Source organism: Siphateles boraxobius, unplaced genomic scaffold (assembly GCF_051911475.1).
Source record: "Siphateles boraxobius isolate OS27281-9 unplaced genomic scaffold, OSU_SipBor_1 100, whole genome shotgun sequence".
NCBI lineage: Eukaryota > Metazoa > Chordata > Actinopteri > Cypriniformes > Leuciscidae > Siphateles > Siphateles boraxobius.
Window position 1 is genome coordinate 511,413 of NW_027508701.1, and position 25,924 is coordinate 537,336.

Below are 25,924 nucleotides of genomic sequence, written 5' to 3' on the forward strand. Positions count from 1 at the left end.
AAACATAACGCCAGAAATTCTGATTCTGATTCTACAGAAAATGAATTATTTAGTGTTATATAAAAACGTCATATAATCGTTATATTATATGACATCAGAATGAAAAAGGTAGTACAAAATATATTTTTCACTGTTAGCAATATTAATGTCTATTTTAAGGCAATATCAGCGTGATAATAAATAATTTATATGTGAAATATATTACAGTCTTGTATGATGGTCAAGAGCAGCGGTGGTCCTCGCTTGGGCTGGCGTCATCTCTTGTTTTAATAGTTCAATCGTTTAGGAAGGCTCTACCTGTGTATCCTGTGAACTGCTAAAATAGTCTTATGATCTTAAAAAGCGAAATGGACTATATCGTGAAGCATATACCTTGGCCCATCTAAATCATTATAATCAGCAATAAAGGGACCCACAGCAGCCACTGTACACGGACTTAAAACAGTTGCTGCTGTCATTTCCGTAATAAGTAGCCTACAGCCTGCTACTCAATGTTGTCAGCTATCGGGTGGTCTTCCGAAATTTAAAAGACATACACCAACAGACCAATACAAAAGAAACGAAGCGGAGATAAAAATACGGTCGGACCTTGGAGTCAAACCCCTAAGAGCAAAACGACACTGCTCTCCATGCACGCAGACCAATGCCCTACTGAAGGTAGTAAGTTTGCTTGGTAATCTAATGTATTCACAGACATGAATGTAAACAAGGGCTAAAATCATACTATATACCCACATATGATAAAGGAAAAAGGGGGATACACGTGCCCAATGAAGAAATGAAAATATGACACGATAACAGTCCAAACACTAGTCCTAACAACATTAGAAAAACAGAAGCCTTAAGACGATCGCCATTCAGATCGACAATCTACTACATATGTCTTTCCATCTACTTTATTAGATGGGCTGAACTTTGAAGAAAAGGTTGGGGCTGATTATAATATTATACAAAACGCCGCTTTTTACGCCGTCTTTGTCAGACAGAAGCGCCGCATATGTCGGCGCACTATGTATGGGCTGCGACGGAATAAACGGCGTCATTGGCTGGATAAAAAAAACTCAGAAATTGACGGCGCTTTTTTACTTTGTAAACGCCGTAATTTGCGGCGTTTTTTCGTCTTAAACGCCGTAAAAAGCGACGTTTTGAGAACGAAGCGCGTTTGGTTAGTGGCGAAATTTGACCCCTTTGGTGTTCCATAGTAGCGTTACCCCGGATATCCACCAACTGCGGGAGGGCTGCGGATCGGCTCCGCTGCGTGTCGGCTCCGTGCTCCACCGTACTTCAATAACTACCAGATTCGGATTTGTTGCGGAACGGCTGCGGCCATGACTGACAGCTGAAGTCACGAGGACACACGACATCTCACGAATTTACGTATGATCGCGCGATGTAACAGGATGCAGTTTCTATAAACAGAACCACAAATCCAGCAACAGCTTGTTTCCATCCAGAGGAGTAGAGGGGAAACAACTCTGTGCTGACCTGCTCCCTTTTTTGTGGAGATTATTGTGATTCTACCATGGGTAAGTACAATATTTATAATTATATAATCAACTTATAAAATGCTAAATGTTTATTTTGGGTTCCTTTTTGAATGTATTGGGAAAGCAGTTGGCTCTGTAAATTTAAGTTAACTATTGTTCTTGTTGGAAAAGGAAAAAGTATATAAAACAAAATTGGTGTGGTTTAAATTTTACTTATGAGTGACACTAATGTTTTGGTTTTGTTTCTGTGCTCGACTTCCTGCGGCGCTCTCCGGCATCCGGCAAAAATAGAAACTCTGCGTATCTGTTTCGGAGGGCTGCGGTCGCCGGAGCTGGGACGGAGTCGGAACGCAGTCGTTCCGCAGTCAGTGAAAATACACACATCGACTTTAATGGAAACCTATTGACTCCACTTTTCCGAGGCGGATCCGCAGCTGTTCCGCAGTTAGTGGAAATTGGGGGTTAGCAGCGCATATTTTTTTTGGCACCCATGTTAACAGATTCCAAGTAGGGCTCCCTGCATCCTGCGGTGGATATCCAACCCCGCCCACATCCAAGTGTGATGTCAGAAGCCACTCCCATGTCCAATAGGTAGGGTAGATTTTAGGTGGGTTTCAGTATGTAGGTTCTAGATTAAAATGTTTTTTTAGGCATTAGGTTACATTCAGTGATGGGTAGGTTTAGGGATCAGTGTTTGGTGTAGGCAATAGTGATGGGTAGGTTTAGGGATCAGTGTTTGGTGTAGGCAATAGTGATGGGTAGGTTTAGGGATCAGTGTTTGGTGTAGGCAATAGTGATGGGTAGGTTTAGGGATCAGTGTTTGGTGTAGGCAATAGTGATGGGTAGGTTTAGGGATCAGTGTTTGGTGTAGGCAATAGTGATGGGTAGGTTTAGGGATCAGTGTTTGGTGTAGGCAATAGTGATGGGTAGGTTTAGGGATCAGTGTTTGGTGTAGAAAATAGTGATGGGTAGGTTTAGGGATCAGTGTTTGGTGCAGGCAATAGTAATGGGTAGGTTTAGGTATCAGTGTTTGGTGTAGGCAATAGTGATGGGTAGGTTTAGGGATCAGTGTTTGGTGTTGGCAATAGTGATGGGTAGGTTTAGGGATCAGTGTTTGGTGTAGGCAATAGTGATGGGTAGGTTTAGGGATCAGTGTTTGGTGTAGTTAATAGTGATGGGTAGGTTTAGGGATCAGTGTTTGGTGTAGGCAATAGTGATGGGTAGGTTTAGGGATCAGTGTTTGGTGTAGGCAATAGTGATGGGTAGGTTTAGGGATCAGTGTTTGGTGTAGGCAATAGTGATGGGTAGGTTTAGGGATCAGTGTTTGGTGTAGGCAATAGTAATGGGTAGGTTTAGGGATCAGTGTTTGGTGTTGGCAATAGTGATGGGTAGGTTTAGGGATCAGTGTTTGGTGTAGGCAATAGTGATGGGTAGGTTTAGGGATCAGTGTTTGGTGTAGGCAATAGTGATGGGTAGGTTTAGGGATCAGTGTTTGGTGTAGGCAATAGTGATGGGTAGGTTTGGGGATCAGTGTTTGGTGTTGGCAATAGTGATGGGTAGGTTTAGGGATCAGTTTTTGGTGTTGGCAATAGTAATGGGTAGGTTTAGGGATCAGTGTTTGGTGTAGGCAATAGGGTTAGGGTTAGGGTTAGGTTAGGGTTAGGGTTAGGGTTATGGGTAGGTTTAGGGATCAGTGTTTGGTGTAGGCAATAGTGATGGGTAGGTTTAGGGATCAGTGTTTGGTGTAGGCAATAGTGATGGGTAGATTTAGGGATCAGTGTTTGGTGTAAGCAATAGTAATGGGTAGGTTTAGGGATCAGTGTTTGGTGTAGGCAATAGTAATGGGTAGGTTTAGGGATCAGTGTTTGGTGTTGGCAATAGTGATGGGTAGGTTTAGGGATCAGTGTTTGGTGTAGGCAATCTATGGGCATGGGTGTGGCTTCTGACATCACACTTGGATGTGGGCCGGGTTGGATGTCCACCGCAGGCTGCAGCGAGAGGCTTCTCACAGATTAGAGCATTCACACCGCACGCAGAGGCGGCGCGGCAGCGCGTAGCAGGAGCAGCAGTGCCGTGATAGTTTCGGCGCCCAGTCTATTTTTGCCGTGCCGCTTACGCTGAATTAAAGTGACAATGCATTGATCATGGCCAAAATACACAGCAGTTTTACCCCAAAATCACATTGATGATATCTATTGTGTTGTAAACAGTCAATCAAATGACCTTCATCAATTTAAACAGAAAACAAATGTCCAAAAACAAACTTGTTGCCCAAACTACAAAAAAAAGATGAACCAAACGTTATAATATATTAATTAATAAAATACGTTTCTTGACAAGTCTTTTCTCTTAAATGTATTTGAAAACGAAATAAAGCAAGCAATGCCAACTTAACCATTATAAAGTACTCTGTCTGTACACATGCCGCGGTTCAGCCGCGCACGTCAAACGCTGTCAGTGTGAAAGCAAAACGCACGTGTTCTGCTTCCGCTCACCGTACGCACTGCTCCTGCGCTGCTTACGCTCTGCTAACGCGTGCAGTGTGAAACCGGTGACAGCCTCCCTTATACACACGCACCTATAGCGCACCTGAATCTAATTAGGTGATTGCCATTCAGTTAGTACTCAGGTTGTTGCCAAATTAGCTAGGCAGCTATGCCTGTCTCTCACCTATGCTTACGCTACTCCTTCATCCTACGCCATGCGTCGGGTCAGAGAGCACTCTTCCACCGGAACTAGACTCACATACGGCCATTACCAGAAGCCTGTGATTATAGTTTATAAAGTTATAAATATGGATATTTTTCTTCCCTCTTTTTTAGAGCTTCAAAATCACGATTACAGAATCAGATTGTGTTTGGCTGAAAGAAGGAAATCATATACACCTAGGATGGGTTGAGGGAGAATTGTTTTTACTTTGTATGAAATGTAGGTTGAGAATGTGTGCAATATATCAATAAAACAAAAAAAATAATACTTGACTGATTCTGTTTGTACACATTACAATTGAAATCTCACACCATCTAGCTCTATAATGAATTTCAAGGACTCGCTACACTTAGTCACATGATAAAATTGAATCACTCTAAGCTCTAACACTAATAAAATCACTCTTCACATAAAATTGCTTCCTTGAAGTTACCATAAAAAAATTCTATGTACCCTGCTCTAACAGCATTGTAGAAGGGACGTTTGTGAAGTGATTCAGTTGTTTATTTGTAGTGTTTCTTGTCAGGTCTTGGTATGGATGTCATGTTGGTGGACTGTGTTCTGTTTCTTGTGTTTTCTGTAATTTAGTTGTTACTATTAATAAAAGTAATCTGCATTTATGACAGATTTCTGCTCAAATTAATTTCATATATGAGAGCCAGCTATACATTTTAATGTCATTATACTCAAATATCTGACCACTGATTGTCGCAATTGACCAATAATAATCATGAAATAAATTATCATTTTTACATAGTATATAATTGTTTAAATGAGGATGATGACAAGGTGAGGCTTAGCAGATCTTTAGAAGCATCACACTTTTAATAAACAAAACAAAAGAACGATAATCATTATACAAGAAACAAATGAAACAGTCTGTACTTAAGCACAAACAACACTAGACAATGAACTAAAAGAACTGAGGGCAATGTATACACACAAGATAATGAACTGAAAGGAAACAGGTGTCAGATAATCAATGAATTAATGAATAACCATGACAGCCAATGAACACAAGCTAGAAACCATGACAACAGAAGGAAACATAGGAAATAATGTAATACAAACTAAAAGTCAATAAAAGTCAGAACGTGGCAATAATATCTTACAAATTGTTTGAATTGGATACAATTCTTTTTAAATTAACCAAAAACATTTAAGAAAATAAAAACCCAATGGTTAATGTATCAGATACAAAAATGAAATTGAAAAATGTAATCAGCTCTAACATCAGAAATACTGCTGAGTGAACAATCAACTCAATGGTCTTTTATGTTCAGAACAATAAGATATCTGATAACGCTTTACAAAACAGGTTTTATTTGTTAACATTAGTTAGCTACCTTAGGGAAGCGTGGCTATTCCAAGACGGAAAGGGATGCTACGGAGACCACATGCTTGCAAGTTCACCACCTTGTCCCAGAAGCCAAGGTCTCAGGATTACGTAAGAGTCAGCCGGTAGGGAGGTAACTGGTAAAGTGGATGGATGGAATGTAATATGGAATTACACATATGGACTTACCCTCATGGCAGTGCTACATATGGATGATCCCTGCAGTAAGTCCTGCCTAGACAGTGATGGAACCATTACCAATACAGAGATGGGGGTTCAGACCCCCACAAGTGGGGGCTCCAGAGGTCTGGATATGGGTGTCATAGGGTTACCCCTCCCTGAGAAAGCAGGTCCTTCCGCAGGGGAATCCGCCAGCGAGGGTCTGTTACGAGGAGCATCAGGTCCGTGAACCATGTCTGGGTGGGCCAGTAAGGCGCAACCATCAAGATTTGCTCCCCTTACTCTCTGACCTTACACATTGTCTGGGCGAGCAGGTTCACATGTTGAAATTCCAATTCCTAAACAGTGTCGCTGGGTTGGGAGATGGGGGAGTCAAGAGAGCAAACTTTGTCTGTCTCCATCTTTGGACCACTAGTGTGGACATCATCTGACAAAGGGACCACGCAGTGTCTTCCGTCACCCGGAGGGCGAGGTCAGTCGCTTTACAAAGTTCCTGCATCCACCCCGGTTCAGAACTACCCTCGTGCAGCTTTTTGAGTGCTTTGGCCTGGTGGACCTGCAGGAGGGCCAAAGCGTGCATCCTATAAAGTGACATTGTAACTTTGGCAGCAAGCGCTGCCGAGAACATATAGGCCTTTGATTGTAGATGCAAGCGATTATGCCAGGTCGCATAACTTTGCAGGCATAAATCAACTGCAATTGCATGATCCACCTGAGGAATCTACGCATAACCCTTGGCTGCCCCACTGTTGAGAGTAGTGATAGCAGAGGAGGCCTTCCACGACTTTATGACCTCCACATGCACTTCTAGTAAGCAAGGAACCGGGGCTGTGCAGCATGCCCCATGCAGAGATACCAGTCATCCAGCCGCAAGCTATTGGGACAAGGTGGTGGGTCCACTCGAATCCGAAGCTCCAGCAGCCCGGGAAAGTATGGTAGTCAACTCTGGAGCAGACTGGAAAAGTGCTACTCTACCAAAAGGGGGCCGCACAGCCGAGTCTGGATCCCCAGAGGACTCAAGCCTGCCCTTCGACATCCATTCCTCCGCAAGAATGAGATGCTAGTTCCCCCCTGGGAAGGACCAGCAGCCTTACCCGGAAACTCCACAGCCTGCGATGTAGCAGAGGAGTGAGAGGTCCGTGGGGAGTGGCCCGGCGGGAGAGCTCCCACTGTAACCCTGAGTATTAACTGAAGTGGTCCTTAGTGGTGTAGGGAAACCAGATTGGGGAATAGCAGAGGGGACTCCGCCTTTTTTAAGGTACTGGAGTCTTGATCTAAACATTGATATGGTCATGTTCCTGAAGTGGAATCATCAAACAACACTGCCTCTGTATGTTTATGGCCTAGACATGTGAGGCGGTGATTGTGATCTCAATCTCAATCACAATGTATTTATAAAGCACAATTAAAAACAACCACAGCTGACCAATGTGCTGTACAATGTTCTAAAACCAAAAACAATGAATAAAACAAAACAACAACAGACAACAAGGGACATCACAAGTTATAGGCAACAGTGAAGAGATAGGTTCTTAATTTTAATTTAGAAATGTAATGTAGGTGCAGTTCTAATATGAATCAGTAAATTGTTCCAAAGTTTAGGTGCGGCTATGGAAAAAGCTCTGGCACCCCTAGATTTTAACTTTGACTTTGGAACAGTTAACAAACTCTGGTTGGCAGATCTAAGAGTTCTCAATTAATGGTGTATACAAAAGTCTGAAAGGTAAAAAGCATATAGAGTGAAAACAATAAAGGGGCCAAAATAGAGTCTTGAAGGACCCCACAAGTCAGGGGGACCACACACGAATGGCATCCTCCTTTATTGATCGAGATGCTTCTATTTTTAAGGTATGACTGAAACCAACTTAGAGCAGTTCTTCTAATGCCGACAACTTGCTCTAAATGCGAAAGCAGGACATCATGGTCAACAGTATTGAATACAGCAGTTAAATCTAAAAGCACCAGAACAACAGAGGAACCCGAGTCAGTAGCCATTAAAACAGGTCTCAGGCGAGATCCCATTGTGTCAGTCAGTTCTGACGTAACGTCGAATGTGACTGACTGATATGCACTCTGAACTAACATGAACATTATTATTAAGTAACATTAACAAAGGTTAAGAAAAGCTGTAAAAAGGATATTGCTCATTGTTTATGTTAGTCAATGCATTAACTAACGTTAACAAATGAGACCTTATTGTAAAGTGTTACCAGTTATCTCATTAATGACCTCAACTAGACTTTGCCAAGATGTCAAATGTCCTTTTCAGGATCTTCCTGTGACCCTGTGACTTCCTGTCACACACACACACACACACACACACACACACACACACACACACACACACACACACACACACACACACACACACACACAACACACACACACACACACACACACACACACACACACACACACACACACACACACACACACACACACACACACACACACACACACACACACACACACACACGTGTACCATGGGTACATCACACAACAGTTCACTTTTTCCATTCTTGTACTGCATATAAGGTATTTTCAGGTAAATATAAGTAAGTAAATACTTTGGCTAAGTAAGTTAGTAAAAAGCAAAAATAGACAAACAAAAAGGCAGGGTAATTGCAAATGTATCATATTTATCAACAATTGGATCATTTTAAATTTGACAAATTTAAATGTTCATAGGTAACACAGAATTAGATTAATCGAAAGAATTACATATACAAAACATGTTTATATTCAAAATTTATTTTCATTGTTGCTGTTCACTTCTTTTTCTTTGTCTTCCATCATTGTTTCTGTCGTTCCGTCATTTGTTGCATGTAGACCTTAAATAGGTTATAATGTTTTTTTAGTCTGTTAAGACATGTATATGGAAACATTTTAAATTCGAAAATAAATGAAAATGCTCTACGTAACACATAATTAATAAATAAAATGAATTTGACTCACCTGAGGGCTTAACCACAACCTTTCCAATTTCCTCAGACTTCTCAAGAATCTTCCTCCAGTTTCTTCCTTCTCCCTGTCTCACCCACTCCTGGACCGTACACACGTACTCCCCTTCGTCTGACGGCTTTGCACTCTTCAGGACTACTCTGTAAAACCCCCCTCCAGGAAGGTCCAAGCGAAGCCCCCAGTCTGTGTAACGCTGAGTGTAGTTGCTTCCTACTTTGATCTTATTTTCTGGCCCAAATGTCAGGATTTCCTCCAACAGTCCACTCCCTTTCTTGATGAACCAGCTAACGGAGAGGAAGGTGTGCTCTGTGAAGCCCCGTGTCATCTTGCACTGAAGCTCTATTGATTCTCCCTCGGACACCGCTGACTTGGGAAGGGCTGGAGAAACCTTCAGACTGTCCCCGATCACTGGACACAACAGAGGACACTTTAAAGCAGGCAGGGGAATGTGTGTCAAAAGGGTTTAAATGGTGTCAAAGTGTGTCAAAAGGTTTAATGTCTTCAAACCAATTTAACTTCAGTTTGGTATAAATAAAATGGAATATGAAGAATTTATTGAAGACCATTTTTTATATATTAATTTCAAGAGAAATATAAAAAAATATAGTTTATTACTCAATTTATATGAATGGACTATTTTAAGCAGTGTTTAAAAAAAAATATTTTTATCTTCATCACTGACCCTGCATCTTTTTCAAATGAACATTACAATCATAGTCAGTTCCAAAGTCTTTTTCATAAGTCCCTATATTGAACTTTATCCTATAATCAACATGTGAGTGCTACAGAGAGAAGACTTTCATGAAAACTCGTGCAAAATCTATCCCAAAATGCCTAAAACAAAAAGAGAATGGTTGCTAATGCACTACAAGATCTTCTTGCCTCATAGAGGGTGTGGCAAGCAAGATGAGGATGAGAATCGTGGAAACAGAATGAGGCCGGTAAAGATTGCTAAAGAATGACACCCGAGTAGCACACTGGTCTGCAGTCCCACGGAGGAGTTCCGCCAGGACTTAAGGATAAGGAGAAGTGATGACAGTTGGGAGAGAGATGCACAGACATCTGGGGCTATATTCACAAAAAAATGTTACAGCTGAAAGTTAGCGAAATTTAGAAGCATCTGTTAAAAATTAGGGGTGTGTCACTCCTAATTATTGGACTCATAAAAGAGTAATTCACAAAGCATTGTCATGGTAAATGTAGCCCTGAGGACTTCTAAATCCCTAAGACAAACTCAGAAAGGCATGTCTGCAGTTGTCAATCCACGTCGCAAAATAATAAATGTATTGGAATATTACAATTACATTAACCTTTTAAAGGGCACCTATTATGCAAAATTCACTTTTACATGGTGTTTGAACATAAATGTGTGTTGCCAGTGTGTGTACACAACCACCCTATAATGATAAAAATCCACCAAGTGCTTTTTTTAAAATCCCCATAAATCATAAACACTGTCTCAGAACAAGCCGTTCGCAGATTCGGGGCAACGTGACGTCAATTTGCACAGGCCCCTTCCACGACTGTTGACGGACACTGCCGTTTTAGCATAGACCCGCCCTGAGTGAGCTGTACACAGTCCGACATTGTATCAACGCCGGAAGAGGTGTAGACAAAAATGTCTCCCAAGTAGAGTTGGGTACCGAAACACGGTGCCAATAGGGAACCGATAGCAGCTGTAGTTATGTACTTGTGTTTGTGCTAGAAAAATATATAACACATTTGTGAGTAAATATTCCACAAGTGTGCAACTCTCATTGGATGAATTCACAAACTGATTTGCGGATGAGCAAAATATCTCAGTGACTTCCCATTTTTTGATGCGGGTGTTTAAATGTGTTTTGCAACATATTCACTGCAACAACTGTAGCAAAAATGTGAGCGCACAAGTTTCTTAATTTGCAATTTGTAGAATAGAATTTGTGCACTGAAGAAACTGTTGTTTTGTGTTTGTGGAAGAGAAAAAAATTCTACAAGTTTGTGTAGTGTATCTGGACAGTCTCACATGACTTAACCATTCTGAGTTTTGGGAAAGCTTTTAACCCTTGAGTTTTGCCCTCACTAGCGAGCTTCAAAAAGTCTGCATCTAATGGCGTCCACTGACACTTTTGTGGCGTGCGCGAGTGAAAGCAAACACCCATAAAACCAGCGATGAGCGAGCTTCAAACAGATGTTTATCAACTGACACCACCCCCCCTCCCCCTCCCCACCGAATTGAACATCTCGGTTTGCCTTAGCTAAATATATATAAGAGTTTACATTAAAATGTATTTTACTATGTTTTACTATGTATTTTACCATCTTGGAAGTGAACTGACCAAACTGATGACGGCCTCATAAACCATGCAAGCTAGGCTGTCAGAAGAGACAGAGATCTTCTCCCGCCAAAGATTGCTGAAAGCCATTGGTCAGGTCGCTCCGAAAGAGGCGTGGACTGTCTTCCTTAAAGGATGTGACGCTGGAGCATCTGTGCTTTTTGTGTTGTCTTCTTGTTCTCTCGTCTTACTTTTGTTTTACTTTTCGTTTTGCGTTTATCTCAGTCTTTTATTTTCACTCACTTGCTTTTTCGTGTTTGGTAGAAGTCCGGTCCTACAAGGGAAACAAACTATTCCTTACAGCTTTCAAGAAAACGTACTTTCAAGTAGTTTTGAATTTCCCGCGAGCGGAACGAGCTCCAGAACGCTTCCAGCTCCAGGACGCACGAGGACCACACACCCACACAGCCTTGATTCAGCTTCACAAAGGTCTATAATGCAAGTAGCCTATTTATTTCCATCGAAATCTAAACGTGTTTAGAGCTGTTTATCCCTGCTTTGAGGTGTGGGATTTCTTGCTGGCTCTCAAGGGTTAACTGTTTGTGAAGTTTGCTATTTCTGTGATCTGCTCTCTTTCCTCCTTTCTTTACTTCCGTTGTTTGTTATTCTGTATATATTCGTTGTTAAAAGTAATTTGTGCTATAGCTTAATTTATTAAACCCCATTATACTCTTTATTGTCTCTGTCGGTTGATCATCGAACAAAGCCTCTTACATGTGTGATTTTAAGCTACAAGCTTGATATTGTTACTTTAGTTAGTGATATTATCAGAAAGTTATTCTTCATAACCAGAATAATAACCTTCCCTGAGAGAAAAAAGAAAAATCCTCCTTGAGAATTGATCAGAGGACCGTGCGGTCGGTTCGGTGGACGAACAGATCATTCGAGGTGCAGTTAATTCTGTTAAAGGTTATTGATACGGCCTATCTGATATTATATAAATTCATAATTGACTATAATTTGTTGTGGTTAATTATCTATATATAGATACAGATACATGGACTATATATTCCCTTTTTGGGCGATTTAAAATTGTAAGTGATAACTCATAACCCGTATGATCAGTTATTGATGATGAATTATTAATTACTGATTATACATTCCCCTCACCTGAGCTGAGACCCTACATTTGCGACTCTTAAAACGTTTCTCTCTGTGAGTAGAAAAAATTTACTGATACACGTGTGGCCATTCTCTACAACTACAAATTTCACTGTCACAGGCGTTCAGTTGATTTGCACCAAAAATACCTTCATAGTTTTACTCTGGTGCGGCATGTTTTGTAACTTTGCGAGCAGCTCCGCTTCCAAAGATGCACAACTTCGTGAGCGACTGGTCAGTGTTCTGCAGTGTGTGTGCGCTGTCTCAGTTTTGTGTGCATGCTCTGCTCAGTCGCTCACGGCCGAAACGCTCCACTAATCATTATAGACTAATGTACCATTCACACTCACCGGAAAAGCAGGACTCAGAGGAGATAGGACCGGCCACTGGGGTGCGATCGAGACGCTTTGGCTTCACTTTTCAGGTCTTGTGCGGCACGCTTGGTTTGAATGGTTATTACTTCGCTTGGAAGGATCTTCTGAGTGACTACAGAACATTAATTGAGACTGAAAGATATTCTTATTTCTCTCAGACTAATGAAAACTGTTGAAAAGAATTGTTTCAAACTATAAATTGACTGCTTAAAATTGATGCTGCCACCACCATGCCTGTTTCTCAACAGCTGTGGGATTCTTTTCTTCATTTCTTTAACTCTAAAATTGATAGTGTTCGCAAACAAATTTCTGTTGCATCTGCTCCCACCGTCTCACTTCTCTGTTCATCTGGGTTTACAGGTATTTTTCTCACTCATTTCCTACATCTTGATTCTGAGGCTCTCAAAAGAGAGGTATCAAGCATGAAATCTACCACTTGCTTGATTGATCCTATTCCCACAAGCTTATTTAAATCTTGCTTCGATGTTTTGAGCCCTACTGTCCTCAGTATTATAAATGACTCATTGCAGATGGGGGACGTTCCAGCAGCATTAAAGATTGCTGCTGTAACTCCTGTACCAAAAAAGAAAATACTGCCCTGGATGATTTTAATAATTTTCGACCTATGTCTAATCTTCGGTTTATGGTAAAAATATTTGAGCGTGTTGTTGCCTCTCATTTGTGTTACCATCTTGCAATTAATAACCTTTTTGATCCCCTTCAGTCAGGTTTTCGTAAATTCCACAGTACTGAAACGGCTTTGGTCAAAGTTACCAATGATTTGTTGATGGCTTCTGACTCTGGTGCAATTTCCATTCTCATCCTTCTTGATATAAGAGCAGCTTTTGATACTGTTGATCATAGTCTATTATTCATCCACCTTGAGCAAGATTTTGGTGTGTCGGGGACAGCTTTGAAGTCGTTTAAAATTTCACTGACCGTTCTCAGTTTGTTTCCAGGGGCGGTTTCAGGTCTGAGATTAGCTCTGTTCTCACTGGTGTTCCTCAGGGCTCAGTCTTGGGCCCTCTGCTCTTTAATATTTATCTGTCACAACTTGGTCATTTGTTGCGATCGCTTGGCCTCCATTATCACTTTTATGCTGATGATACGCAGATTTATATACACTCAAAATATGTAGAACACCTTGATGTTGATTTTCTCTCCCGCTGTGTTTCTGATATGAATGGATCTCAGAATGGATGAGTAATAATTTCTTGTGTCTGAACGGTGGTAAAACTGAAGTTATGCTTGTTGGTTCCCGTCATCAAATTTCCAAAGCTGGTTCTTTATCTTTGACTATTGATGGCTCTGTCTTGGCGACTCAAGCTAAAGTGAGGAATCTTGGAGTTATTCTGATTCTAGTGTTTCATTTGATTCTTTTGTTCAGAGTACAGTTAAATCATCACCTCATCATCACCTTTTTTCACCTCAGAAACATAGCAAGATTGCGTCCTGTGCTAAAATTCTCAGTAGCTGAAAAACTGATGATTTCCTTTGTCTTCTCTAGGATTGATTACTGTAACGCCCTTTTAGCTGGAGTCTCTAAATCCACATTCAACAAACTGCAATATGTACAGAACTCGGCAGCCAGGATATTGACTGGGTCCAGGGTAGGCAATCCCATTACTCCAGTTTTGGATTCCTTACACTGGCTCCCAGTCAGATTCCGAGTTGATTTTAAAATGATGATGCTGACATAAAGCATTGCATGGCTTGGCTCCTTATTATTTATCTGAATTGTTAATTTCTTATACCCCAAATCAGAGACTGCGATCTTCAGTCCAACTTTTTGGTCGTTCCTCACACACGCTAACGATCTATGGGTGACAGGGCTTTTTCTTCATATGCTCCTGTCCTCTGGAATTCTCTGCCTCTTGATTTTAGGGAAGCTCAGAACTATGACTTTTTTAAAGGTAGACTTAAGACATATTTTTTTACATTAGCATTTGATTGTTGATGTTACTTTTATTATTTGAGCTTTGTATTGCTTATTTTATGTGCAGCGCTTTGAGAAGTTGCTTTTAAAGGCGCTTTATATGGGTGTGACGAGACTAAAATGACTAAAATGTCATTTTAAAGACAAACTTAAATGCGACATAAACGCGAGACTAAAATGTGGCAAGATTTCCCGTCGAGTGAAAAGCTGTCTCGCGATATCGCCAAATTCGTTGCGCAACAGAGCCTTAACATCTGATAAATGTCGTATCTTGTAGAATGCGTGCTTAGCACCGCTGCATCTTATACACAGAGTACGCACGATCACGAATTTGAAAGTAAAACACGAGCTCCCTGATGTGCGCAAATTAGGCTGCACATACAATAGCCATTCAATACCCATCTCTGGACTAATTAATTGACTGCGGTCTTTGTTTGCACTTCGAATATTGAGAGAGTAGCTACTGTAACGTCTTGACAACAGACAAGGTAGGCTCCGTTTCTGAACTTTTGATCGGAACGCAGGAACGCAAGAACAACTGTAAAAACAAAAGCACCAGACTCATGTGAAATCATACAGGAGAAAAGCCAGTCAGTAAAACTTTTACAATGCTTGCATATTGTTTTCTTTCAATGCATTTGATAATTCATACTCATTAAGTAGACCTAAAATGACATGCATTAGAAGATTATTAGTTAAATGTTAAAACATTTCAAAATGCACCTGCAGAGAATTTTTCCAGCCATGAATTTTGTCTGAGGATTTCTGAAAAAAATCTTGTCTCGTTCTCATTAACCCAATCTCGTGTCTCATCTCGTCTCGTTAGATAAGTATCTCGTCACACCCACCGCTTTATAAAATTAAGTTTATTAATATTAAATCTTGACTCACCCTTGAGCTCCACATCGGCATAGTAGTTCCCGCTGATGACGAAGTCTGTGCTCGGGGTGCTGCAGCGATACACACCGCTGTCGGTCGCTCGCACCTTCTTGAACCTGAGCTCCACTGAATCATCGCTCAGCGTCTTATAACTGATGTCGCCGCTGTTGACCCGGTCCTTCACTGTGGCGTCCATGAAGCCAGTGTCCAAGGTGGAGACGAGGTGGATAGGTTTATCATCGGTCAGCATGGACCAATCGAAATCCTGTTCCCGGGGCCCCTGGTAATCGGACACATTGCAGCGGATGGAGACGGCCTGTCCCTCGACATGCACCAGAGGACCGACTGGCACCTTCACCACACGGCCCTCGCTGACCGCCACTAAGAGAAAAAGACAAGATTTCTCACAAACAGAGCATGTAGAAAGGAAATACAGCAATACCTCTGTATATATCTCTGTTTTTGATTTCTGAATCCTTTTTTATTTCTTTATGTAAGAAATGCCGCGCAGATGACTGTATAATCGTGTATGCGCACCTCTGGCACATATTGATGAGCTCCAATACACCCTGAGCACACGCAACGAGCAGCGCTCTGCAGATTCACGGACTATGGTGAAGCAAGTGTGTGCGTAATGATTCGGTTGTGGTGGTAAGACAGCATTCAGCAGAGAGAGTGAGAATCCAAACGCAGTTTATTAACAAATATAATCCAAGGTCAATATAATCCATCAGGCAGAAGGTCAAGCACATGTAATCAGTCCGAACACAACTACAACCCACCGAGGCAAACAGGAACAAGAAATTCAAAATTCAGGAACAAATAAATATAAAGAATCTACTCAAAATTCTGACAGAAAGTGTGAACCAGATCAAACAAACAAGACTTCATACTGAATGAAGGCAAAAAGGCATTTAAATAGACAGGGTGATGATCAAATGAAACAAGACACAGCTGAAACAGATAAACTAATAATGAGCAGAGGGTTCTGGGAAATGAAGTGAGGGACTAGGGTGCCATCTGTTGGTACATGGCAGCTGACAGATGTAACAGTGTGACAGGACTGCGCTGCTGAGATTATTCACCGTTTGAAAAGTGTTTATACTAATATTGTGTGTGTGTCACTGCTGAATACAGTGGCATCATGCCGATTCAAAGTGAGGGCACGTGCCCCCTCAGATTTTTCCTCCCTGATAATTTTTTTGTCACAACTTTATTCCTATTATGCTCCATAATTACCAGAGCCTATAACGACTCAAATGTATTCTTCTGGGTGTGTAATAAATTGGTCACCATCAGCCCGCCCCTTTTTCCTAATATGGTGTCTGAATGTGTATATCAAATCTAGAGCACTGCGCGCGTAGCGCTCTAGAATCTTTGCTATGTGTGTTCAAGCAAGTCACTCGTCTCGCACGTTGAGCTGGCAATGTTTTACAGATGGTCTTGAAGTGGTAAGTGGGCAAAGCAACACATCGGCATTGAATTAGTTATTGGATGATATTAAAAGGTAGTGGGATTATTTGTGGTTGACCTTGAAATTTTAACTTGATCAAAAAGTTATGGATTTGATATTAGCTGCAAATTCAGAGCATTAACTTAAGTTGTGTCAGTAACTTTATCTTTAGCTAGCCTAGTCTAACCGTAAACTAGTTGTCTAACGTTACTGCCTGCCATACAAAGCCAATAAACCATAGTAACGTTATCTGATCGGTTTTGAAACATCTGTTCTCTTTTGTCTTGTGTCAAAGTCTCCAGCTGGTTCAATTGTTTTCAGTTTCGTAGAAACGAGGGTGTTAAATTTGTTGTAGGCTAACCTAACGTTATCAAGGCATCGACAGAAAACAATTGCAACGTCTCAGATTGTGCCCCCCCATAATTTGGGCTTGCATGACACCCCTGGCTGAATAGTAAGTGTTTCTGTCTTCATCTGCTATTTAGTGATTAAGATAATCGTGTTTGTGTGTTATATTTGGATATTTATCACTAATGTCTGACTGACGCGATGCTAGAGTTATCTAGTATCGTTTATTTTCATTACTCTCAATGTATATTAACATGATATGCATCCAGTGCAGATATTATTAATCTATTTTGTGGATTATATCGCTTGATACTTTGAATCCTTGAACACTTTGTATTTATTCAATATAATCTGTTACACGTGTATTACACTCACGTTTCTGTACACGTGACACCACCTAGCGGCAGTTCGTATGCATCTGACTGTTAATAGTTATTGCATCGGTTACTGTTTAGTATTGGAATGTATGTATATTTAATTCATAATGCAGTTATTCATATTCATTTGTTTTCATTTCAACACACCTGAATATATATGTATATATATATATATATATATATATATATATATATTGAAAGATTGTATGCCCATGCCTACTGCAACAGTTATTAAACACCATCCAATCAGTTATTGGTCTTGTTCCTGTGTTCTGACCGACACCTGAGAGTGATTGCCACACAAAAGCAGTTCCAGTGATAAAGTCCTTTTAAGTCTCTCTTAATCTGTTGCGGAAATGAGCTTCCATAAACTGGAAACCTGCAGACACTGCCATGAAACTTCCAAAAACTGCTTACTAGGTATGAACACTTTACATGAAAATGTCATGCTATCTCAATAGGTACTTTATATAAAAATTTAATGAGAATAATCATTCACATGGCTGTGCATGCATATATAATATTAAAAATCAACATCTAAAGCTAGGTGCACACTGTACGATTTTGGCCGCCACTTGGCTGTCTGAGACAAATTTTGCAAATCATAAAAGATTCCTCTGGCCCTAGGCTAAAATCTGAAGTCTTTGATCGCTAGTTTGACATGCTCACGGACAGACGAATAATGACCATTAAGATCAAATATGACCTCAGATGAAATTCTGGCAGTGTCAGAAGATTTGATTCACAGTCATGCAGTGTGGCTTCTATTACGACGACCGTCAAATTGTCTTTGTTTTTCAAGACAAGCTTTGACCAAAATTAAACTTTTCTTTGTAACCACCATTTCAATCCCGCGTGTAATACAGCTCACTGTGAACGAACGTGTCTGTGGTGAACAGGACGGCCGAGGGACGTGAGAGAACGGCGCAAGGCCGGTGGTGCGATTGCTAATGAGCAACACCTGTGAAGCACACCGGTCTCGCATCTCTCACGGAGGAGCGGAAACATAAAGGAGGAGCGACGACGTTGATGATCGAGAGAGGAACAGGCCTGTATTTTAGTTGTGTTTTGTTTTTGTATTTTATTTTAGCCAGCAGTCGTCTGCGAGGGGCTGCTGGCAGTTATGTTTATTTTCGGTAGCCAGCAGTCATCCGCGCGGGGCTGCTGGCGGTATTTTGGTTTGTTTGATTAATTTTAAATAAAGTATGTTTAATTGTTTGCCGGTTCCCGCCTCCTTCTTCCCTGAACATTGCTACACTGGTGCCGAAACCCGGGAAGAGGGAGGAACGCGCTGTCAGAGAGTCCTCGCAGCTGTGGGGAATCCGCGGTTCCATCGAGCATGGTTCGCGAGTCGCCGCCGCTCGCCATGGGCCGGAGCCTGCTGCCATCCGCCGGGTAGGGGAGGAGCAGGGAGCGGGGGACTCGCGGCCATGGACGCTCGAGGCGGTGCGCTGGAGCGAGTTGTCGGGGAGACGGTCGAGCTCTCTGCCGGCTGCCTGGGAGTTGGAGGGGCGGCTGCCATCCGGGAGGGAGCGGGGGAGTCGCCGCCGCTCGCCGTGGGCCGGAGCCTGCTGCCGTCCACCAGGAAAAGGGGAGGACCAGGGAGCGGGGGACTCCTACCGTCTGCCCTAGAGCCCAAGGAGCCGTCGCCGTCCACCGGGCGGCGGAGGAGCGTCGAGCCGTCCACCGAGGGCTACCCAGCGTCACCTCCAGGCACCGCGGAGGAGATCGGCCAGCTGGTGGGGGACCAGATGGCAGCGCGTTGTGGGAACCGGACCAAGTTTTTTTTTTTTTTTTTTTTACCCCTCTCTCGATCTGTCGCTCCTCATGCTTTCGTCTCTGTTTCCCTCGGCTTGTCGGTCCATACCCCCCAGGGATCGCCGCCGATGGGGGGGGTGGGGGGGGGTGGGGGGGGGGGGGGGGGGGGGGGGAGTAGGCACAGGCTCGTGGGTACCCCCCGGCCTGTGAGCGGCGATGGGGGTATGTGGTGAAGGGGACGGCCGAAGGACGTGAGAAAACGGCGCGAGGCCGGTGGTGCGATTGCTAATTTGCAACACCTGTGAAGCACACCGGTCTCGCATCTCTCACGGAGGAGCGGAAGCATAAAGGAGGATCGACGACATTGATGATCGAGAGAGGAACAGGCCTGTGTTTTAGTTGTGTTTTTGTATTTGTATTTTACTTTAGCCAGCAGTCGTCCGCGAGGGGCTGCTAGCAGTTATATTTATTTTCGATAGCCAGCAGTCATCCGCGAAGGGCTGCTGGCGGTATTTTGGTTTGTTTGTTTCGTTTTAAATAAAGTATGTTTAATTGTTCGCCGGTTCCCGCCTCCTTCTTCCCTGAACATTGCTACAGTGTCATTGATTGATGACGTAAAACTCCAGAGTTGTCTTGTGTGCATCCGTTTTAATGCGTCTGGACTGTCGTACAGTCTGACATTAATGATAATTGAGATCTTACAGTGTGACATGACTTACAGCGAGGATCATGTTCGTACAGTCTGACAAGGAACAATCGTAAAGGACTATTATAAATCACACAGTGTGCACCCGGCTTAAGGTATGTGAACACTCTTTTACTCCATACTGTATCTCTGTGCATATTTCATGGTTTGCTTATTAAATTAGCAGTCATAACAGCTAAACTAAGCGTTATGTTTAACAGTCTTGTGGAGTGATTGACGAAGCGTATAAGCTGCAGCGTTAACACAATTGTGTTCATGTAGCAGCAAGCGGTCTATTATATGTAATTGCTGTGATGACACGCTGTCTATGCTACGGATATGAGAATAGGTTAAAGTGAATTAAGCATTTGCGCTTTCAACTGGGTTACCATGTTTAGCTAAATAACTTCAAGGGCAATGTTTTCATTAAGCAAATTTGTGCGGTTAATTTCAGCTGCACGCATTGTCAGAGCACCGTCCTGTCTTAATTGTCTCAACAGCTTTTCCACTTAGTACATCAAGAGAGTACAAGGATAATATCAATGATAGGCTACATCAACTGATTAATTATGATACTTGCTTAGATGGTTGCTGGATTTCTTATCTCTATCAGTTTGCATTGTATATATTTTGTTAATGAGAACACATATTGCGCGTTTCTAGAGCTAAGACATTCGCCATTCGGCACTTTCTCCTGCTTTGTTTGGGGTTATTTCATGTATGTTACATGCACCAGCATGTCTTACATGCTCACAGCAATGAATGTACTGTCAGTAGCAAGTCTTGGTACTTGCTCTGCAGCAGTGTAGCAGATCTATTCTGCCAAGACCAAATACATTAGCATTGCCATATCCCTTACCATGCCAATCTTCATTACCATGCTAATCTTTCAGAGAGTTGTCTTCTTGACAGAAATAGGCTACTTATACTCAACTCAGCAATCACCCATCCAGGCTTTTGCAATGATTGATGTCAGCTGCTGGAGGGGTGATTTATATTAATTGATAGTCTATAACCATTGGACCAACTACACCAGCTCAGTTTTGCTTGAGAACAGCATGACTATGTTGGTCCATCAGCTATGTGATAAAGCCGGGTAGTAAGAGACAAGGACACAGGATTAACAACAATAAAAGTGGGTTTTATTTTACGAAAAATCGTAAAAGGTCACAGTTAAAGAATACAAAATAAATCAACTTAATCTAACAAATAATTTAGCTAGATTTACATAACTGAGGTCAACACAACAAACTTTAACTCAATATAAAGAAAACTGAGAACTTAACAGAACAAAACTGCCCCCCTATCTGAGTAATGTCAGAGGGCTTTTACACTGGGCTCGTTTGCAGCGGTCCGAGGCCGAGCGCGATTGTTGCCGGCGCCCTTCGCAACGTTGGTCTGGTTTCACACTCAACTTGATTCTATCGAACTCTGGTGCATTTGCGTGCATCTTAAGGCGGGCATACACTTTGCGATGTCTGAGCGATTTCAGCAAGGTATCTACTCACACTGAACGAGTAGATGGCATGCGATATAAAGCCAAAGCTCAGGATTTATGTGCTCACCTATACGGTCTGATCATCGAGCTGCGACTTTACTGCTCACACTATACATGTGAAATATGTGCGATAAACCCCCGTGCTGGGTTGGTAGACGATATCATGTATCCAGAGATATTGTCAAAACAAGCATCAGTTATCAATATCAAGATGATTTAGCACTTCCAATTTATGTATTAAACTATTATTAGTATTATTGTATTAGGGAAGGCTAATTTTATTATTAAATTGATCTGCTATTATAATTAATTTGCCACGCAATAATTTCACAGCACATCGCCGCAATGCGCTGAGGATAATAAAATATTACATAGAAGCTTACTCCTCGAGGAATAATAATAATATAATTATATGCCTATAATTCATTATAATCGACCTAAATGTTTTAGACAATTTTCAATGAGGATCCTCTTTGAAAATTGTCTAAAACATTTAGATCGATTAGGCTACAATGAATTATAGGCATATCAATTTATATTAACAGTCTATAATATGTCCGAACACTGCAATAATTAGTCATCAATGAAAATTAAAAACAGGTTTATTTCAAAAACATTGTTTAACAAATTAATAAAAGAGGCACAGTGCTACATCGCAGCTTGGAAGACGTGGGTAATAACTGGACAAACTGGAGGTAAGCAACAGTAATTTGAGGTAAGCAACAATAATTTTGTAGCTAGTTTGAACGACAGAACTTAAAGAGTTCCCTCTTTCGTTTTTTTTTTCTGCAGATTGAAATGGTTAAAATCTGTTTTCGCGCAGGCGCAGTGAGGGATAAAACACTGAGTTTAGGGAAATCGGTTCGTAGCTCTTCTTCAACTGTGCGATATAGTCACGAGGTGCGACCAAAATTTCTGACATGCCAGAAATTCATCCGACCATCCGATTGCCGATCGGGAGAGGTTAATCGCCTCTCGTTTCCCCTTGTATACTGCACGAACACTGCACGACAAACGACGCACTACAAAGCTGAAAATCGGCCCGACCCGAAAAAGAGTCGCACGAGTCAGAATTCGGCTCAAAATCGGACAAAATTCGCACAGTGTATGCCCGCCTTAACGTCACTGCAAACTTAATTGCACGCAGTGGCGGTCTTAACATAGAGGCATAGGAACCGCAGCACGATTCTGTTCGGGAGCAACCACGCATGATCATTCCACACGCTCTCGCGCTCGATCTGCTCTCGTCTGCTGCTTATGCTCGCTCGAACTATTTTATTTTTGACAGTCGAGGGGCGGGACTTCCTGTTTTAATAACCTCTATTGTCATTGGTTACTTCCCATTTTCCGAAAGTCAGTTGTGATTCGACACCTGTCCAATGACTCGTAATTCACTTGACTTGAGACATCACTTAATTTGTTTTATTTATTGTGGTTTATTAATGTGTAATGTGATATATTCTATATTAACAATGCATTAAATCACATTACACATTAATAAACCACAATAAATAAAACAAATGGAGTTATGTCTCAAGTCAAGTGAATTACGAGTCATTGGACAGGCGTCCAATCACAACTGACTTTCGGAAAAGGGGAAGTAACCAATGACATTTGAGGTTATTAAAACAGGAAGTCCCGCCCCTCGACTGTCAAAAATAAAATTGTAAAATTGGACAATTTCATGAAGACTAACATTATAACTTAGCTTACTAGTCAACTAACTAACATTTTACATAATGTTATATTAATATGCAAATGAAACACAAACAAACAGATCCAACTCTGAAATGTCAGTTTATTATTGAGTCAACAAGAATTTACAAACAATGCAAAATCTACGTTGATTGCAATGTTCTTTCACAGAACTCGGCCTAACATATAGCGGTCTTACCTCTTGGATGACGCGCATCCTGTATTGTTTGTATACAAGAAACCTGTGTATAATAATCATAATAATAATTTCAATTAGACTAGCATAGCAGCCGATTAAATGTATGTAACAGACCATATTCAATTTATGATTTGGGAAAAAATTTAACTAATATGCATAAAGAACCAAATGTGCATGGTCGCTAAGTTAGTTACCGACACAGTCTTTGTTTAATTGAAGTGAATTTGTCTTTTTTATGTTTTATAATTATAACTAAGTATTCATTTTAAAATAAGGGGGAAATGCAAAGACCTTTCATTTATTTTTTACAATGCGGGCACCATATCATCAATCTTATTTATTTTGTTAATAAAAGTTCTGTGTAACAAGCGAGTTTGTCATTATACTATTTTTAATTAAGAATAATACTGAATCAACATTAAACCTTCATTTTGATCCAAAAAAAGGAAAGATCTAATGTTAAAGATTACTTTATTTTTAGATTACTTCAGGTCCGTAGCATCGACACATATATTTTCTTGTAAAATCTGCTGTGTTATTGGTGTTGTCACAAGGTTATTAATTAAACAAACACTTTAACACATACACTGTATGTAATATGTGTGCAGGGCTTTGTCAAAGTGCAAGTAAGGTGAAGCGAATTTGTCATTCGTGTGGGATTGCAACTGTGACACCTGGAGGACCCTGGTTCCCCTCTGGCAGGAATATAGTATTATCTAATAAGTTATATGATAAAAATGTCTTACGATACTATACCAGCTGAAGTATCATGATACAAGTAGCATCACGATGCATGCAATATTGTGTTAATTTAGAATTCAAATCTACTAAATGAACCAAACTTTTATAAATACATAGATGTAAATGAAAACAGACCAGATTTTCCTCTTAATACTTCATTAATGAGAATATATAACCTGGTATTGTTACCAAGCAAATTAAATCAGTGCAAACAAAATTCATTTTAGCACTGCACAGTAGCAAAGAAGCTTTATGAAGTGACATTTAGATGTAGTATTTATGCATTTGCACTGCAATTACAATTGCATAAATAATGTTATGAGATTAATGTTTTAAATATAAAGCTCTGAATTTAGAAATATGAAATGTTGGAAAAAATTGAATAATACGCCTACTTTTAGATGGGAAATGCAATAAACGGATAAGGAAAAATTACCTGTTCTTATTGGACAATAGAATTTGAATAGATTTAAGGGCAATCTAAAACACAACAAGTTGTTTTTAATCACACTAATATACCACAAAATAAGAGTTTATAATAGGACAGAAAACAATATGTCGAATGAAATACAAATAAGAGGTTAAACCAAGCATCCATTTAAAAAAATAAAAATAAAGGTAACCGGATTTTCTTAAACAAGTCAACTTACCAAAAGCAATTAACAAAATCACAGAATGAAAAAGTCCAGTTATTCCATCCATTTTAAGAAGGCGCATGATATCTTCCCGTGAGAGTGGCAAAAAAGTCTCTTCTGACAGAGTAACTTAGTCCTTTAGAGATTGTGGTAGATCTGCGGTGATAGAGTGATGAATGGCTCAGTCATCTCATTTTCCGTGAGAGAGAGAGAGAGAGAGAGAGAGTGAGAGTGAGTGAGTGAGTGAGTGAGAGAGAGAGAGAGAGAGAGAGAGAGAGATAGATTCTTTGGCAGTACAGATCCAAATTTATCATGCCAATACAGCACCTTAAAACTGAAACTAAATTAAAAACAATTTTAAAAAACATAACAACATTGTCGAACATCACACTGAATAAAGTAATATTGCACACATAACCAATAAAAAACTCTTCAAACCCATTTCTAGTTCAAGAGCCATTTCACACAAAAAAGAAAGAAAATACATTTTATCTTTTAACTCAAATAAGGGGGTTATCTAGAAAACCAAAATGGTAAAAATAAAAATGTGTTTTCAGTAACCAGTGCTTCTAGGCTCACTTCCTGTTTGGTTTGGTTTCCTTTTCTCTGTGTTGTTTTTTCTTCCCATAAATGCCGTCATTGAACACACCATCAGTTAATCATCCCTTATTTCTCTGTGTATTTAAGCTGGGTTTTTTCAGTCATGTTTTGCTAGTCGTTGAATGGATTCTTGTATTGTGTTTGTTTCCAGGATGTTCCTGTTTTCCTGTGTGGACTATGTCCATGGTGTTCTAGTTCAGATTATCAGTGTTTTGTCTTTTCTCTATTAAAGTTGTGCGTGCATGTGGATTCTCTGTCTGCCTCATCTATCCGTGACAGTAACGAATTACACAAGTAATGCCATTACAGCTCATTACACCTCGTCACCTCAGCACACTACATTTCCCATCATCCTCTCTGGCTACCACACTCAACAAATCACCACACCCGTCTGCCATCAGCCTCATCAGTTCCTCCATAAAAGGCAGCACCAAACCCACATCTTGTTCTGGTTTCGTCATTCTACACTGAACATGTACCTGACTACTTACCCTTGCATCGAACTATCCCGTCCTTCGTCGTCTTCAGTCTGCTGTGAGTCTTCAGTCCACCCGCCACTACTCATCTCTACCAGCTACAGATGAGACTTATTCACATGCCAGTATTATAATCACGTTCTGCATTTTTGGGTTATCTGACTCGCCTGTACTTTTCTTT

At 40.9% G+C, this 25,924-nt stretch overlaps 1 protein-coding gene across 3 annotated transcripts; it reads right to left on the minus strand.

Annotated features, from left to right (window-relative positions):
* Window positions 1-5,002: 5,002 nt before the first annotated feature.
* Window positions 5,003-24,869, minus strand: LOC143747404 (prostaglandin F2 receptor negative regulator-like). 3 transcript variants are annotated; one of them, XR_013206732.1, is made up of 5 exons: window positions 24,683-24,869; window positions 15,291-15,659; window positions 8,668-9,081; window positions 8,137-8,543; window positions 5,003-7,973 (listed from the first exon to the last, which is right to left on the minus strand). XR_013206732.1 is itself a non-coding variant. In XM_077240199.1 (4 exons), the coding sequence occupies exons 1-4, from the start codon at window positions 24,747-24,749 to the stop codon at window positions 8,455-8,457; spliced, it is 939 nt and encodes a 312-aa protein (XP_077096314.1). In that variant the 5' UTR covers window positions 24,750-24,868; the 3' UTR covers window positions 5,003-8,454. The 3 variants fall into 3 exon arrangements, 1 of the variants encoding a protein (XP_077096314.1); XR_013206738.1 differs by having other exon boundaries at window positions 8,141-8,543; window positions 24,683-24,868; XM_077240199.1 differs by having other exon boundaries at window positions 5,003-8,543; window positions 24,683-24,868.
* Window positions 24,870-25,924: the final 1,055 nt, after the last annotated feature.

Bases quoted from the DNA above. Each gene is read 5' to 3' on its own strand.
- LOC143747404 (XM_077240199.1), bottom strand. From the start codon at position 24,749: ATGCGCCTTCTTAAAATGGATGGAATAACTGGACTTTTTCATTCTGTG. The intron at 15,660-24,682 runs GTAAGTTGACTT...TTTTTCTCTTAG, and splicing joins GATTTTGTTAATTGCTTTTG to TGGCGGTCAGCGAGGGCCGT. The intron at 8,544-8,667 runs GTGAGTCAAATT...AACCTATTTAAG, and splicing joins GGTTGTGGTTAAGCCCTCAG to GTCTACATGCAACAAATGAC.